At 44.3% G+C, this 12,907-nt stretch overlaps 1 protein-coding gene across 2 annotated transcripts in view; it reads right to left on the bottom strand.

Moving 5' to 3' along the window:
- Window positions 1-12,907, bottom strand: part of CPQ (carboxypeptidase Q) — a 485,238-nt gene that overhangs the window by 427,601 nt on the left and 44,730 nt on the right. For both annotated transcript variants that reach the window (XM_075825935.1, XM_075825936.1), the window contains exon 2: window positions 2,785-3,248. In XM_075825935.1, coding sequence (XP_075682050.1) covers window positions 2,785-3,214 — 430 coding nt within the window. In that variant the 5' untranslated portion in view covers window positions 3,215-3,248. The remainder of the gene's footprint in view (window positions 1-2,784; window positions 3,249-12,907) is intronic.

Below are 12,907 nucleotides of genomic sequence, written 5' to 3'. Positions count from 1 at the left end.
AATGTGTGAACTGACGCTAACCCCCCCCCCCCCCACAGCATGTCTGTTATGTTGCAAAATTGCCACGCATTTCACAATTTACAATGCAAAGGGTTAATTTGCTGCAAATCCTTAGCAAAATCTGTAAAGGTAAATTCGCACATAGCATCAACATTGCAGATTTTCCGCAATGGATTTCATTGCGGAAAATCCGCAGCGTAATACAGTAGCAGCAGAGTGGATGAGATTTAAACAAATCTCTTCCACACGCTGCGGAAAAAATGCGCTAGAAAACTGTTGATAAATTGACCTGCGGTGCGTTTTTATTAATCCGCAGCATGTCCATTTATGTTGCAGACTCGCTGCTTTCTGTCGTGGGTTTTCTCCATTGAATTCAATGGGGAGGTAAAACTCGCAACAAGAAAAAGCTGTGATTCCGGCACCAAGAAATTGAAACTCAGAAAAAAAAGCTTATACTTACCCAGAACTCTGTGCTTCTGCCTCCAGGGATGACGCTTCATCCCACGTGACTCTTACAGGACGTCAGAGAGACGCGTGGCATGGAAAGTATAGGCTTTTTTTCTTTCGTTTTTTACCAACCTTAGTGCTTCTTACATCCTCACAAGTGCTCCACCTTCTCTTAATGTGCCCTCCACATGGTGTTATCGCCCTACGTTTATCTTGTACGCCGGAAAAGCTCCCGACGTACACGATAAATGCGTTCATAGGGCTTTATGGTCCCTGTCGGGTTGGTATACTTCGGTATAGTTTTTTTTTTTTTAAAGGATGGAATAGCGTAGTAGACTCTGCTATTCCATCCTGAGAGATCCCGAAAAAAAACGGATACCGCTCCTGACATCACTATATGGACAGTAACGTCAGGAGCTTCCCAATGCCGTAGTCCCCAGGTAGAGCATCATAAGCTCTCTGCCTGTGGACTTTGGCCCAGGTAAAGCTCCTGACACCTCTGTTCATTTATGGACAGTGAATTCAGGAGTTTCCACAGGGTCATTCCCCAGGCGACGTATCACATTGTGTGCCATGTTTTGGCTGAATTCAATAAAATCCAGGGTATCAACTGGTTACTGACTGCTCCATGGTTTCGTTCACTGTAACTTGATGTCAGTAACAAAATCAGCTACTGCATATAGCGTACAAATGTGAGCGCCCACCCCCGGTCATGGAGGGGTGGGGCAATCTCTGTGGCTGTATGGGGCCCAGAAATTCCTGATGACGGCCCTGGACCCAAGGAAAGAATTGCAGCCAAAGATTCCTGTGTTAAATACCAACTTGACGGAAGTAAATAGTTATGGATTCAATTTTTTTTGTGTTTTAAAAACTGCAATGAGCGTAGATTACTTTGCAGAGTTTTATTTTCGTGATTTGTCTTCTGTTGATCAGTGCCAAGAATACCTGAAGTTGTATTCACGCAACAAAAGCATGAAAAAAATCCGAAAAGTGTAAGATAGATTAGATAGATAGATAGATAGATAGATAGATAGATAGATAGATAGATAGATAGATAGATAGATAGATAGATAGATAGATAGATAGATCAATGTGAGTCTGTGTGTAAAATTCACAAGAAATGCCCAGAATAAGTTTATATAGCGGCAGCACGTGTAATTCTATGCTATGCAGCCAATACATTATCTTATCCTGTACCATCTTGTTATGATGGCTCACAATTTAATAACCTGCATTATGAAAACAGACACTGTATTTCCTAAAAGGGTACTTATCTAAGATATAGGCTCAAGTAAAAAAGCCTGATGTTCGTATATTAAACAGCTTCTGCAATATGGATAGAATCTATATTAGAGCAATTATTCATAACGCAAACACTTTCGATTCAATATTTTCCTGGTTGTTAACGGTCTGGGTAGCGCTTAAAGGGAAACCTCAATCACAACCAAAGATTCCTACAGTAATTATACATTTTTCAGGTCCTTCATACATCCATATGAATAAATATTTAAAGTGTTGTATTTGTTAGGGAACACCTGAATATATTTGGGCTATTGATCTAGCAACAAGAGCTGCAGTCATCAGGTGACTATGCTGGTTCTCCATGCTCCTGTGGAGACCATTACAGTCAACAGCTGGTCTGCAAGTGCTTGTGGTACATGTTTGAAACAGGTTACCATTATTTCCACGTTATATATGGTCATGCCCATGGCCGCGGGCCGTCAGGCTCACTCACCTCCTGACGCCCGCAGCCATGGATTTGTCAGCGCTGGTCCCCATCTCCTCCTCAGGGGACACCAGCGATCACTTCCGCTTCTCCCTTCCAGGTACCATAAGGTGCGCGCGCACGCTCGTGCCCGCTCTTAAAGGGCCACCTGAATTCAAGTACAAAATTAGCCCATGAGCACCCTGGACTATAAGAGGGGCCCAGCCCCTTCCTGCCTTGACTGAGCCTTGTTGTCGTTATCCTAGTCTGTCTATGCAAATGGTCTCCTAAGTGTTTTCCAGTTCCCAGTGTTTCCCGTTCCTGCTACTTCTAACCTGTATCCCGTGCTATCCTGGTCAAGTGCCGTGTTGAGCAGAAGTCGTGCTGTGCTGTGTACCATGCCTGTCCTGCTACACCACACCTGGCACCAGCCTGCTGCCTAGTCCCAGCCGAGCCTGTCTTGATACAAACTATAGACTGTGACCTGTGTACTATTGGCCAGCTGCCATACCGTCAAGGCGGTACGGCCCAACGTGACATATATACTGCCAGTATTATGTGGCTTTCGGAGTAGATCTGGCAGGAAAGGCTTTATATCCCTTCAGTTTTTCTATGATGACTTTGCACTATACCTTCAACTGGAGTTCCAATACTGCCTCCAAGTCCAAGTATAGCCAGATTTTTCTTTCGTGGTTGGATCATCATAGCGGACTCTTCTCTGCGTTCCCAGTGTGGAATTTTTACAGGTTCTAGTGACACATTCTGTAGATTGTCCTCTTGCAGAACTTTATACATGTACTTGATTGCGTTTTTCAGATTATTAGAGCCACTGATTCGGTTTCCAATGGTGTCAACAAAGAGTGCTAACCTTTCATAGGACCTGTTCTGGGCACTGCCAAAAACAGCAAGGTTAATAATGGATTTAGCTATATCTTTATAGCCAGCGATCTCCATCTTTATCTGCTCTAATTTCCTTGGACTGACTTCATGTTTCTCGCTGATTCCTACACATGTACGTAGAATATAGAGCATAAGCAGGCTTGTCAATAGAGAAGGCTTCATTTTACGCTTTTACTTTTTTTCTTAGAAGGAGTTCCTATGGGGTCAAGAAAAAAAGAAGAATTAACAATTTTTTTTAAAAAAAATAATAGTTTAGAATTTAGCAGTACTATGCAAAAATAAGCAATAAATTCCATGACATAATATGTCTTCAGCAGGTACTTATTCTCCTTTCGGAGATCCAGCTGGTGGCGAGACTTAATGACAATGCTCTTTGGGAAAAAGTATGCAAAATAGCTCTCCACCAGAAGGAAGAAAATGGTCTATCTAGTGCCACCTAGTCAATGCCCAACCCTTTAAAGAGCTTTGTCACATAGTTAGTATTGTTGAAAAAAGACATATGTCCATCAAGTTCAACCAAGTGATGGAGGAAAGGGAAGGGGTATGGGTAAACTTTAGAACTTTGACCAGAGGAAGAGAAAACCTGAGGCAAGATCCAATCTGCTCTGAAAAGGAAACATTTCCCTTCTGATCCCAAGCGGCGATCAAACTGGATCAATATTCAAATAAGAATTCTACACATTGACATTGGAGCTAATATTATTTTGTACTAAGAAATTATCTAACCCTTTTTTAAAGCCATATACTGTAGCTACTGTGATCAGCTCCTGCGGTGACTATTCCATAGATTCACAGTTCTCACAGCAAAGAAGGCTTGTCGCCTCTGCAGGTTGAACCTTTGTTTCTCCAGATGGAGGGAGTGCCCCTGTAAAGGATCTGTCAGGCACAGCTTCGGGGTTAATGCCCATAGATAATCAGTCTGCACCTGCTTCTATGTCTGTGAGACTGACTCCATCTTCCACCTCTCAGGGTGGCAGGCTTAGGAGTGGGAGAACCTATCACAGCCTGGCCAGACGGAGCTAGCTCCCGCCCTCTGTCTATTTATACCTGCCCTTCCTGTTCCTCCTTTGCTTGTGATTCTTCTCGTTTGGTTTCCTGGCCCTGCTGCAGCTTCTTGTACTATTTTCCTTGCTTCATATTGACCCCGGCTTGCTGACTACTCTCCTGCTCTGCGTTTGGTACCTCGGACACTCCTGGTTTGACTCGGCTTGTTCACTACTCTCCTGCTCTGTGTTTGGCACCTCGTACTCTCCTGGTTTGACTCGGCTTGTTCACTTCTCTTGTTGCACACGGTGTTGCCGTGGGCAACTGCCCCTTTCTCCCCCTAGCTCTGTGCACCCTTGTCTGGTTGTCTGTCGTGCACTTACTGAGTGTAGGGACCGTCGCCCAGTTGTAGCCTGTCGCCTAGGGCGGGTCGTTGCAAGTAGGCAGGGACTGAGTGGCGGGTAGATTAGGGCTCACTTGTTTGTCTCCCCACCCCCGTCATTATAGCCCCCTTGTCTTATGAGGGGGTTTTGGATGGAATAGGATGTCACCATATTTCTTGTATGGGCCATTCATATATTTATATAAGTTAATTATGGCCCCCCTTAGTCGTCTCTTTTTACAAATAAATACATTTATTTCCTTTAATCATTTCTCATAGCTAAGAATATTCATGCCCCTTATTAGCTTTGTTGCCCTTTGTAGTTTTTACATTCTAGGGCATCCCTTCTATGAACTGGAGCCCAGAAATGAACTGTATATTCTAGATGAGACTACACTAATGTTTTGTAAAGTGACAATATAATATCCCTGTCCCGCGGCGAGTCCATGACTCTTAACACATAACACAGTTCTACGAAGTTAACACCTGGGTTAATAGCCAAACCAGAGACACCAATCTGTAGACAGCATTATTTCAGATTTGTTGCTCCTTTTCTGTACAGAGAAGGGTTCTGTTTGGCTGAGTGAGATGCCTTTAAAGAGGCTCTGTCACCAGATTTTGCAACCCCTATCTGCTATTGCAGCAGATAGGCGCTGCAATGTAGATTACAGTAACGTTTTTATTTAAAAAAAACGAGCATTTTTGGCCAAGTTATGACCATTTTTGTAGTTATGCAAATGAGGCTTGCAAAAGTCCAAGTGGGTGTGTTGAAAAGTAAAAGTCCAAGTGGGCGTGTATTATGTGCGTACATCGGGGCGTTTTTAATACTTTTACTAGCTGGGCGCTCTGATGAGAAGTATCATCTACTTCTCTTCAGAACGCCCAGCTTCTGGCAGTGCAGACACAGCCGTGTTCTCGAGAGATCACGCTGTGACGTCACTCACAGGTCCTGCATCGTGTCAGACGAGCGAGGACACCGGCACCAGAGGCTACAGTTGATTCTGCAGCAGCATCAGTGTTTGCAGGTAAGTAGCTACATCGACTTACCTGCTAACGCCGATGCTGCTGCAGAATCAACTGAAGCCTCTGGTGCCGGTGTCCTCGCTCGTCTGACACGATGCAGGACCTGTGAGTGACGTCACAGCGTGATCTCTCGAGAACACGCTGTGTCTGCACTGCCAGAAGCTGGGCGTTCTGAAGAGAAGTGGATGATACTTCTATACACAACGCCCAGCTAGTAAAAGTATTAAAAACGCCCCGATGTACGCACATAATACACGCCCACTTGGACTTTTACTTTTAAACACACCCACTTGGACTTTTGCAAGCCTCATTTGCATAACTACAAAAATGGTCATAACTTGGCCAAAAATGCTCGTTTTTTAAAAATAAAAACGTTACTGTAATCTACATTGCAGCGCCGATCTGCTGCAATAGCAGATAGGGGTTGCAAAATCTGGTGACAGAGCCTCTTTAAAGCAGCGCTTGGAAGGTACATTATTCTCCTTGCGGAAATCCAGCGGATGGCGAGTCTTAAAGGGGTATTCCCATCTTGGACATTTATGGCTTACCCTACCTTCTCCTGCTGTCGCTGGGCTCCAGCCACTGAGTTGCGAGGTGGTTGGTAGTATGAAAACAGTCCAGCTTGCTCAGCTATGCGGTCATCGTGACTCACAAATAAGTGATTAGGAGTTACGGAAACATCGTAGAACTCAGTTTCCGTAACTTCCATTCACTTCTATGTTAGCTACCAAAACAGAGTAGCTCAGCAAGCTCGGCTGTTTCCTTACTCCCGACCACCTCGTACTACAGTGGCTGGAACCCAGCGATAACAGGAGAAGATGAGAGGGTGGATATGCCATAAATGTCGATAGAGGAATACCCCTATAATACAATCCTCCCATGGTCCACCACCAGTCCTGATTTTCATCACTGCAGTGATGACATGCCGTACGGCGCGTAACCACTGCAGCCAATCATTGGCCACAATGCTCACTTGCTGTCTGCACGGACATCAGTGCTGCAGCAGTCACATGTCGGTGTAAACAAGGACAGGCAGGTGACTACAGAATGAGCAGCCACTTTAAACAGACACTTTTAAAGGGAATATGTCAACAGCAGCCCCTGTAATGCTGTAGAACTGTCCTCACATGTCCTTCGGCTCTATAGTGAGTATCACCTGTGGCACGTTTTGACAGACACACCCAAATATATTCAGGCACTCAATAGAAAGCACAGTGCTAGCAAGATTGTATTTATTCTTTAGGTGCATTGCTAATGATTTAGATGGCGTATGCCACAATTTTTCTGTTGGATTCATATGGTTGTGCAGTAGGACCCTATAGACAACTATTGTTGTACAGAATCGTAATACAGAAGTGTGAATGAGGGTAGAGTAGACGTGGAGCTTAGTATGACCTTTGTTTAAATATGCTTACGGAAATAGGCCCCTTTTAAATGCCCTAATAAAACTACACTAGTCCTAATGCACCCACTGAGCAGCTCCCAGAACTCGTGTGATGATTGGACACCAATATCACGTGGCCCCCACCAATACATCTTTGTTGTAAAGGGGACATCACGTAACTTTTCCATCAGCTTAGTTTTATTAGGGCATTTAAGAGATACCCTAATATAAATAGGTCTAGACCTTATTTTCATAGACCTCTAGCCAATCTAGCCTCTCCATCTATCTAATCCCAATCTACATCTATTCTTCTCCTTTTTCTCTTTAACCCGCCAGACCAAAAACTAGCACAGACTCGTAGTAACCTTAAAATTTCTTCATAATCGTATACCATTCTCGGACTCTCTTCTATCACTCTCTTCCATATCTTCACTTCATGACACAGAAGGAGCCACTGTTTTCTATAACACCACAATTACTTCAGCTCTCAACTCCGTTGCCCCACTCACACACAATAGAACTCAACAAACCAATAGGAATCCCTGGCATACCAATCTGATAATAAAAAAACCGAGGCAAGCTTCCAGGGTTGTAGAGCAGAAGAAAAGCTCCAAAACATACAAAGAAGCACTTCTCTACTTCAAATCAGCACTCACTTTTACTAAACAAAAATACTTGGTCATGTCTTCTGTCCCGTAACCCCAAATATTGTTTTTAACTCCCTACTCCGTGCCCGGATGCCACCTCCTGCTCTCTCATCTCCGCAGAGGAATTTGACACAAATCTTATATATAGGATTGACAACATTAGCGAAAGCTTCAATCTACAGTCAGCGCATCTGGCTGCCGACCCCACCACGCTACCGAAACGGCCCAAACCAAAGAGACTAATGTGATCCTTTGACAGTTAAAACATCTTTACTCTTTACTCCGTTCTGTGCTCCTCCTTCTAGACCGGTCCTCTGCCTTCGACACAGTTGACGACTCCCTCCGGTTACAAATTTCCTCATCCCTTGGCATTACAGACTCGGTCCTCTCCTGGATCTCCTCATAGTTCACCAGGTGAACAATTAGTGTCTCCCACTCACACACCATCTCCTCATCTTGCCCTTCTCTGTTGGTGTCCCTCAAAGTTCAGCCCTGGGAGCTTCTACATCTGCACCTTTGGCCTGGTATAGCTCATAAATCCCATGGCATTCAAGTACCACTTCTATGCGGACAACACACAAATTTACCTCTCTGGCCCAGATGTCACCTCTCTGCTATCCAGAGTTTCAGACTGTCTAACAAATATATCCTCCTTCTACATGGAGAAAACTGGATTCATGATCTTTCCTCCATCTCACTCAACCTTATTACCAGAATTATAAATCACAATTAATGGTTTCACACTTTACCATGTCTCAAAATTCCGCTGCCTCAGGATAACCTTGGATTCCACCCTGCCTTTCAAACCACACATCCAAGCCCTCACCACATCTTTCCTCAATCTCGAGTCATCAAAAGTGCTAGTACAGGTCCTCATCATTTCCCACATAGACTGCTGCAACATCCTTCTCTGTGGCCTCCCATCTAAGGGCCAGTTCACACAGAGTTTTTTTACAAATTTTTTTTAAAGCGGAATACGCGCCAAAAAACGGCCAAAAATGCCTCCCATTGATTTCAATGGGAGGCGGAGGCGTTTTTTTTTCCCGCAAGTGGAAAAACCGGCTGGCGGGAAAGAGAAGGGACATGCCCTATCTTCGGGCGTTTACACTTCTGACCTCCCATTGACATCAATGGGAGGCAGAAGAAGCGTATTTTGCAGCGTTTTACGCCCGCGGCGCTCAATGGCTGCGGGTGAAAAACGCCGCGAAAATCGGCGTGCAGGCAGAGGAAAATCTGCCTCAAAATTCCAACCGGAATTTTGAGGCAGATTTTCTTCCTGCAAAAAACTCTGTGTGAACCCAGCCTAACACTCTTGTACCACTCAATCCACCTCTCCTCTCGTTTCACCTCTGCCTCTCACCTCTGCCAATCCCTTTACTGGCTACCCATTGCTCAGCAAAAAAAAAAAGAAAAACATATTCAAGCAGAATTCTGTTATAGAGAAATGACTTTATTCAAAAGTAAATACAAGTTTATGGTTCATCTCTGGGAAAAACGTTTATTCCGGACATCTCGGTTGCTTTTGAAGAGAAGATGCTTATAAAGAAGTTCTCCCCATACACAGACATAATATAAAACAATGTGCAACCTCTATATTCAGCAACAACAAATCAAGAGCGCCGACTATCATTGGTGCTTATATTCTCCAAATACTGAACTGGATGCCATTGTATTTTCTGTACTTATCTAAAGATTGCCAAACACGGGAAAATACACCACAGCACTTCTTGTGAATGTTTTTCTAGTATTTATTTTTCGTAATTTTTTTCCCCAGGTGTGGTGTGGTGTGGTGTTTTTGTGGCTTATTTTTTCCCAAACAAGTCTTCTATATATTTCCCTTCGGGCATTAATTTTATCTCCCTCTCCATGTGTGCACTTAGGCCTCATGCACACGAACGTAAAAACGCCCATAATTAGGAGCCGTAATTACAGCCCGTAATTACGGGCCCATAGACTTCTATTGGCCACGGGTACCTTCCCGTATGCTTAGAAGTCTATGGGGCTCCCGTAATTACGGGTGGCTACGTGTGTAAACCCATAATTACGTGAGCGTTGCTACGCGACGTCAGGGGATAGTCACTGTACAGGGTGCGGAAAGAGTTAACTGATCGGAAGTAACTCTCAGCACCCGGGACAGTGACTACCGCTGGAGTTAATAGTATTAAAAGTTAACTTACCCAGAACTCTTCTTCTTCTTCCTCCTCCAGTCCGGCCTCCCGGGATGACGTTTCATCCCATGTGACCGATGCAGCCAATCACAGGCCAATCACAGGCTGCAGCGGTCACATGGACTGCTGCGTCATCCAGGGAGGTCGGACTGGATGTCAAGAGAGGGACGCGTCACCAAGACAACGGCCGGGTAAGTATGAATTTCTTTTACTTTTACTGCGGAAAGGGCTATCCCTTCTCTCTGTCTTGCACTGATAGAGAGAAGGGCTGCCGATTAGTGCAGTGCAATTTTGCAGCGAAAACGTGCCCGTAAATACGGGTCGAATACGTGTAACCAAGGACCCGTATTTCCGCCAGTATTTACGGGAGGACAAAAATAAGTTTGTGTGCATGAGGCCTAAGGGGGGGTTGGGGTTTCCAGGTTGCCTGCAAACCACCCTGCAGGGCTAATTTAAAAAGTAGGTCACCTGGGGCCTCCACCACTAAGTAGGTGCCTCCACCAGTTCAAAACTGCCACACGGAGGCCAGATAGGAGGTACATGATGGTCTTTTAAGTGACGCCACAGCTGCCACCCCATTCCAATCTCCATCCGTGCGCAGCAGACTGAGGGCTCCTCTCATATGTGTTGCTGTGAAGGGAGAGCGATGTAGTGTCTCATTGGCACCAGCGGACAGCAATGAGTGTACATCAGCTCAGCTCCAGCGGGCTGAAAGAGAGACTGTGGTATGGGCGGCTGCAAGGTAGGTAACACTTTACAGAACAAAGCAGGAACTTGGAAGGAATATGCCCTATGTGTAAACTGTAGTATGGCTGTCAGGTTTAGTAGGTTAGTATTGTTCCCAATAACAAATTCCACTCTGCTGCATCTTACAAATCCGCCTCTGCTGCATTTATATCTAGAGACAGACTAACACTTGTCAAACAAGTTTTCTAAAACTTTTCCTAACCTGATAGTGTATGCGGCACCATTGTTTGAGCCACCCCCCCCCCCCCCCCCAATTATATTCTGAATCCATCAATAGAGGCAAATTCTCAAAGCCCCTGTCCCTCCTGTCTTTAGAGCATGTGAGCAGTAGGCCGCAACCTACAACTGCTGGTCTGTCTGCCTGTAGACCCTTAGCGAAGCCCCAGCCCTTCTGACATGTTAGACATGGAGAGAACCAGGAGGTGAAGGGACACTGTTCCTCTAATTTCTAGAAGACTGCTGGTTTCAGGAGCTCAAGACCTTATTAGAGCAGATCATGAGGTCCGACCTCTGGGACTACAACCAATACCAAGAACGTAGGGGCCACGTGACGTGCAGAATTCCAGTGCCGGTTCGGGCACTGTGCTGTGCAGGAAGAGATTTCAAAGGCACCAGTGGTTTTTGCTGGCACTCTGGCCTATTGTTCCAGTGATCCCAGTTTCGAGGGGGATAATTAAAATTGTCAAAGTGCAGTTTTTGGTGTTCACTATTCTATTTTTTTTCACGGCTATATTTTAAAAAGGTTCTGATTAATAATATAGTTGGCAGCCCCCCATAAACATGAGATCATCAGCCAATACCACAAAAATCACATATCCTACTGACTTTAATTTCATGGGTATGGGCAGACTTGATTGGCTCGAATTTAAGCTGTCAGGGCAAAGAGGTATAGGGCATATTGGATTTCAAAATTTCCGATCCTTTGTTCCAGCGGGCGATCAGGTGCTGCTATTCTACTCTAGCAATTAAAATAAGCACGTACGCTCAGCCGAGCCTAGCGAACTTGTCTAGGAAAGAGTCGGGAGGAATAGTTTTCGGCCCAACAAGCGTTCATCCAACAGCTAATATCATGTGTATGGCCAGCTTGAGCCAAGACCTGAGTAATCTAACAAAGACTGATTGCTGGTACATTCTGCCTGGCATCCCTATATAAAAGGCTTTAGCAGTTAGGCAGCACATCCCTGGCACCCAGCTGGTCTTAGATTACCTTGATGTTCATCTTAAAAACTAGATTAAGAGCACTAACCGCAGAGAATTGGAAAGTTACTTGGAAGCAATCATATCACGCATGCTAGTCCCTATCTCATCCTGTCTTATTGGTCATATTTTTATAAGAATAAATAAAGCTGGAACCTCTTGATACACTATATGGCGAAAAGTATTTGGACACCCCTCCTAATTATGGAGTTCAGGTGTGTCAGCCACATTAGTTGCAAACAGGTGCAGAAAATCAAGCACACAGCCATACAATCTCAACAGATAAACATTGTTACTAATATAAGTCGTACTGACGTGCTCAGTGACTTTAAACGTGGCACTGTCACTGGATGTCACCTTTCCAACAAGTCAGTTTGTGACATTTCTGATCTGCTAGATCTGCCCGGTCAGCTGCAAGAGCTAATATTATGAAGTGGAAGGGTCTAGAAGTAATAACAGCTCAGCCTCGAAGCAGTAGACCACGCAAATACGTGGCCATAAAGTGCTGAAGCACATATAAAATTGCTCATCCTATGTTGTATCACTAACTACAGAAGTCCAAGCTGCCTCTGGAAATGACATCAATACAAGAACTGTGTGCCAGGACCAATATAAAAAGTATTCCATGGTCTAGTAGGTGCACATAAGCCCAAGATCACAATGTACAATACCAAGCGTCAGATGGAGAGGGGTAAAGCACGCCGCCACTAGACACTGGAGCAGTGGAAATGTGTTCTCTGGAGTGATGAATCACATTTCACTATCTGGCAGTCTAATGGATGAATCTGGGTTTGGCGGATTCCAAGAGAACACTACCTACTGGATGGCATAGTGTCTACATGTAATATTTGGTGGCGGAGAGATAATGTTCTGTGGCAATTTTTCAGGGTTTGGGACCCTTATTTCCATTGAAGTGTGATATTGATGATACAACATACAAAGACATTTCACACAATTGTTTGCTTCAAACTTTGTTGGTCCGAGCTCCACATAGTTTTGGCCATTTAGTGTATTTTATTTTCCATTACATATGTCTCAATATTACATCAGTTCTTAGGAAATCAGTAACCACAGGGACATGTTTATAATACTACATGGAACAATTTACTAGGTTCAGACTGTTGGTTTACCGCTGAATATTTGCAGTCAGTGATTATATTGCATTGGTAAAGCACGTGTACACGATAATAAATTAAATTCGGACATGTTTATATTTAGACAGAACTCCGTGATCACATCCCCTATAACAGGAGTCCTCTACCTCTATAACCAGGGAACCAATTCTTTGTAAATAAATTCAGCGGAAAGATAATCTGCTGATCC

The sequence above is a fragment of the Rhinoderma darwinii genome, chromosome 5 (assembly GCF_050947455.1).
Source record: "Rhinoderma darwinii isolate aRhiDar2 chromosome 5, aRhiDar2.hap1, whole genome shotgun sequence".
Taxonomy (NCBI): domain Eukaryota; kingdom Metazoa; phylum Chordata; class Amphibia; order Anura; family Rhinodermatidae; genus Rhinoderma; species Rhinoderma darwinii.
The sequence above is the reverse complement of the archived record's forward strand: the minus strand, read 5'-3'. Positions and strand labels throughout refer to the sequence as shown.